Source organism: Sinohyriopsis cumingii, chromosome 12, assembly GCF_028554795.1.
Source record: "Sinohyriopsis cumingii isolate HCF-2022 chromosome 12, ASM2855479v2, whole genome shotgun sequence".
NCBI lineage: Eukaryota > Metazoa > Mollusca > Bivalvia > Unionida > Unionidae > Sinohyriopsis > Sinohyriopsis cumingii.
Window position 1 is genome coordinate 25,437,606 of NC_142972.1, and position 5,345 is coordinate 25,442,950.

The 5,345-nt window shown below is 41.0% G+C and overlaps 1 protein-coding gene across 4 annotated transcripts in view; it reads left to right on the forward strand.

The window, feature by feature from the left end:
• LOC149786118 (uncharacterized) overlaps nt 1-4,859 on the forward strand; it is a 6,540-nt gene extending 1,681 nt beyond the window's left edge. For 3 of the 4 annotated variants that reach the window (XM_089976445.1, XM_089976446.1, XM_089976444.1), the window contains exons 2-3: nt 118-520; nt 2,089-4,859. In XM_089976445.1, coding sequence (XP_089832571.1) covers nt 118-520; nt 2,089-2,930 — 1,245 coding nt within the window. In that variant the 3' untranslated portion in view covers nt 2,931-4,859. The remainder of the gene's footprint in view (nt 1-117; nt 521-2,088) is intronic. The other variant, XM_089976447.1, reaches the window with a different exon arrangement.
• The last annotated feature ends 486 nt before the right edge of the window (nt 4,860-5,345 follow it).

A 5,345-nucleotide genomic window follows, 5' to 3' on the forward strand; every position in this document is an offset into this window, starting at 1 on the left:
CATTTTTCATTAAATAATAACATGCCTTGTGCATAGGACCATACGTGGTAGTCCATTTTACTTCTTTCTTACTATTTACTATTATGTTTAATACATTCATTTTTCTAACCTAACCAGATCATGCCACCCAAGCGCAAAGCATCAGCAGGGGTTGAACAGGCTGTAAAGAGGGTTCAGTCATCTGGTTCATGGATTAGAGCAGTTGATCACCAAAAACAGCAGCATGGAGCGGGAGCAACACATGCAGATACAGTAGACCAAGCTACCATTGACCGGATAGCACAGCAGGTAGTACAGCAGATTACACCTGTGATCACTGCGCAAGTGGACAGAAAGCTGGACCACATCTTGGAGATACTGCATGGGACCACTAGTCCACAACAACCGGCCATGTTGTCACAGGAAACAGAGCAAGGGCCATCTGCCTCCTCAAGAGCCCAAACAGAAAGAAATGTTGAAACATCCGTTGGGGGAAGCATTGCACAGGCTACATCAGCCTTAACTGGAGTCTGTCATACAGGTATAGGTACTCTGAGTGATTTATTAGCACCTATTAACATATTAGATACACACAGTCAGTCCAACTTTGTAAGCACATCAATTGATATAACTGCCTCTATAACTGATAAAATTAAGCAGCAGATTTGGGCTGGGACATACATAGATTTTCAAAATCTCCTTTCGACATCCATGGACAATACATATAGATTACAGTGCAATATCACTTCAAACACATCTGAATTTAACCTAGTCCCCATGGCCAGGAAGTCCCCACTCTCGATCAATCAGTGGTTGACAGCATGGAACAGATTTGCTACAGTAATATGCATGAAATCCCCTAGGTTGAGCACAGTGTTATCTCACCACATGGAAATCGTCATGAAGTTGTCTGAGCGCAGGGCTCATTGGAGATACTATGATGAGCAGTTTCGTCGCATGATAGAGAGGGGAGAGGCAAAGTGGGGTTCCACCCACCTTGAACTTTACATGCGATCTGTTCTGGACAGCATTGGTGACAGGACTGCCACCAGCACTGCCACATTACCGTCTGCAGTCTCAAAATCAAATCCCCCAAAAGGGGCCTGCTTTAACTACCATAAGGGGCTGCAGTGTTTGGCAGGGCTAGCTTGTAAATACCAGCATAATTGTTTCAATTGCTTGGAAGCCCATCCCTTCAGCAAATGCAAACTGCCCATTCAACACCCATTCAAATTGTTGCCAAAATATGCCCCAAAACAAGCTAGAACTGACAGCATGGAGCCCTTTCGTGGTAGCTACAAACCTACTCAGTCCCAAGGACCTACATCAAACTCCCTTCAACACAGCCAGCAAGGAAAAGGGGAACTGTGAAAACAGTAAGCTTCCTACTCCTGTTAAACCTGAAAGGTTACAACATTGGTTGAAAGGGTACAACACTGCCATGATACAAATTTTGATACATGGGTTTACATTTGGATTTAAAGTGGGGCACGAGGGTTCTCTGTCCCCATTTCAATCACATAATCTGAAATCAGCCATACAAAATCCACAGATCGTGCAAGACAAAATAGACAAAGAGCTTGAGGCTGGCAGGTTTGCAGGGCCTTTCAAGAGCCACCCTTTCTCGCTATTTCAGATATCACCACTTGGCTTGGTTCCAAAGAAAACACCTGGTACTTTTCGCATGATTCACCATTTATCACATTCTCCAGGGTTTTCTATAAATGATGGTATATCCCCAGAAAAAAGGTGTTGTTCAATATCAAACTGTGGAACATGCTATTGCAATCATTAAAAAACTTGGTAGAGGTTGTGTTATGGCAAAAACTGACATAGCTAGTGCCTTCAGAATTGTTCCACTCTGCCCGACTCAGTATCATATGTTTGGCTTCTCTTGGAATGACCTATATTATTATGACAAGTGCCTTCCCATGGGCTGTAGCTCCAGTTGTAAAATCTTTGAATATTTAAGCACTGCATTACAGTGGGTGGCGGGACACAAATTGGGCATTGGTCACATGGTACATGTTTTAGATGACTTTCTTCTGTTGGAATCAAAGTATAACACCTGTAAGGAGAAATTAGACCAATTCTTAATTCTTTGTGCAGATATTGGGGTTCCCATGTCTGAGGAAAAAACATTTCTTCCCAGTACAACATTGACCTTTTTGGGCTATGAACTGGATACAATCAAGATGGAGGTAAGACTTCCCATAGATAAACTCCAGAACTGCTACAGTCTGATAACACTCTGCCTACAAAAAACAAAAATGACGCTCCTTAATCTCCAATCCATAATTGGTACACTCAATTTTGCATGTGCAGTTGTCCTGCCAGGCAGAGCTTTCTTGAGAAGGTTGATTGATCGGACAGTGGGTGTGTCAAAACCACATCACTTCATATGCATTACGAAGGCCGTTCGGGCTGATCTGCAGCTGTGGTACACATTCCTAAGAGAATTCAATGGTAAATCTTTATTCCTCCCTGATCGCTGGCTGCACTCTGATGCCATTCATTTGCACACTGATGCATCAAGCACAGTTGGCTATGGCGGTGTACTAGGCAGCAAATGGTTCTATGGCACATGGAATAAAGAATGGCAAGCGCTAGATATCACAGTCCTTGAGCTATATCCAATTGTTCTAGCCATCAAAATTTGGGCTCCTCAACTTGCAAACAATTGCATTTACTTTCACACTGACAACAAGGCATTGGTTGATATTGTAAATAAGCAAACCTCAAAGAACCCTTCCATTATGTACCTTGTTAGAGACCTGGTCCTTGCATGCCTCAGATACAACATACTATTTCAAACCTGTCATATCCCGGGAAAGAAAAATGTTCTGGCTGATGCTCTTTCTCGATTGCAGGTGCACAGATTCCGGACCTTGGCTCCACATGCAGACCCAGAACCAGTGTCAATACCGGCACTTCCCAACTTGATTCACTAACAAACACACTTGATACGCTACTGGATAGTACATTGACACGAATGTCAAAAGCAGCCTACCGACGCAGCTGGAACTTATATCGAGCTTTCACTGCAGAATATACATTGGAAACCTCAATCCCAGTCTCTCAGGCTAATATGGCACTTTTCATCTCTTATCTGGTGAACAAGCACTATGCCTCAGCAACAATATCCTCATATGTATCTGCCATTGGGTTTGTACACAAAATCAATAATTATGTAGACCCTACAAACTCTTTTCTAATACAGAAACTGCTGCAAGCATGCCACAGAAATAAAGTTTCTTGTGATGTGAGATTGCCAATTGATAAGTGTATGTTAGAAAAACTTATCCACGCTACAACTTGCACTATAACTTCTTGGTACAAACAGCTCCTATTTCGAGCTATGTTTTCCTTGGCATTCCATGCCTTCCTGAGAATTGGGGAGATCACAGTGCAGTCCCTTAGCCTCCATAACCCTAATCTGTTGCACATTGATCAATTGGCTCTTGATCACCATTCCATCACTCTGATATTTAACACCTTCAAACAGTCAGGGTCAGAAGTTCACTTTAAAAATTAAAAAAAGCAATAATACTGCAGTGTGTCCGGTCTCAAATCTCCAGCGATACATCCTAAAGCGAGGTATGGGTCCAGGCCCAATATTCATGTATCTTTCAAACACACCTATAACTCGGGCAGAATTCAATGCACAGCTAAAACTCGCTCTGCAGTTCTGCAGATTTGATCCAAAATGCTTCAAGAGTCATAGCTTTAGAATCGGAGCAGCAACAACTGCTGCTGCGCAGGGCTTGTCCGATAGTCAGATTCGTGAATTAGGGCGATGGAAATCGGATGCTTTCAAACGATATATTAGATGTTCTGAACGTCACTCCAACCTCTAATTTCTTTTGGGGTTTCAGTTAAGTTTGCACACAAAGAGGTACGAGGTGTTCTCAGTTACATTTTGTTTAAAATCCATCTTCAAGTAAATTTTCCATCATAATCATAACCTGGGTAAATATCAGGTTCACCACTAATCCCTACATTATATATAGATATATCACATTATTTTCATGTCACAGAAATACTTGCGCAGACATTTCTTTCCATTTCAGGTCTAGTGAGTTCACAGACCTGAACACTCTGTATAATCACATCAGAATAGCAAGTGGGTTCACTGCTGGTAAATATGACAGGAAAAGTACACACGATGAAACCTCAGCTGAAGTCAAGAACAATATAACTTAAACATGAATATAACAGCATTGATATTTGTTCACTAGGGGCAATCTTCACAGTTGGCACTTCTATCATTCTCATGTGGGAGTCACAAATGTCGGGGAGCAGGCTGAGAAAGGCACGGTTGATGCGGGCCACTGTCCATTTTGGGGCTGCACAGGCCCCATGCAAAGTGGGTGACTTGCATGGTTCCTCTGTTATGGCGGTCTCGGCTCCCAAATGGATTGTTTTTTGGTTTGATGGTTACAAATTTACATTCAGGTCTGAATTTAAACTATGTAGTTTATCACATACTATGTTAGATCATATGAATATATTATTATTTTCAATACAATTGTCACTTATGTGGCCTGCATAAACAAATCGTTTTCAGTGTTATTCATTATGTTCAAATCCTTACTTTCCTCCTTAATTTTGTTATCCTCTCACACACACTTCATCACAAAACTATTTGCACTAGTGCAAGGATATTTGTGATGAGAGGTGAATGGGTCTTGTTATGCAATTGAAACAAAGCAATATTGACCATTGGGGGGCCAGCTGAACCCAGGAATGAGGTCACATGACTCGTTTAGCCAATGGAAGATAGTTAAGGAGTATGAATATATGGGTCAGCATCCTTAGCGTCACTTGCAAAGAATTCTTGGAGATACGGGTAGTATATTTAGAGATCATAAATTTTACATTTTCCACCACCACCCCACCAACCGCCTTGGGTTATAGCTCCCTAGGTGGTAGTTAAATTTGATAAAATAATTGTAGACAGGTTATATCATTTGAACATAACTTGTTTTAGCGTCATATGAGATTTTCAGCAGTAACATTGTATGATGATAGCGTTCACACTGATAGTACACACATTTAAGTGTCGTGTCTTTGTATCCTTTTTTATGGGTATACATACGAAAACAATTTTTTGTATATAATTTGTAAAAAAAATATATATATATATATATATATAGAAAAGTAATAGCATGGTTCTGTCGGTTACATGTACATTATGGCGGTCTCAGCTCCCAAATGGATTGTTTTTTGGTTTGATGGTTACAAATTTACATTCAGGTCTGAATTTAAACTATGTAGTTTATTTCCCTTCAAAGTGATAACAAAAAATGGTACTAGCATCTGCCTCGCTCTGCGTTCAGCATTAAGACGTTAGTGTTAGGACTGTT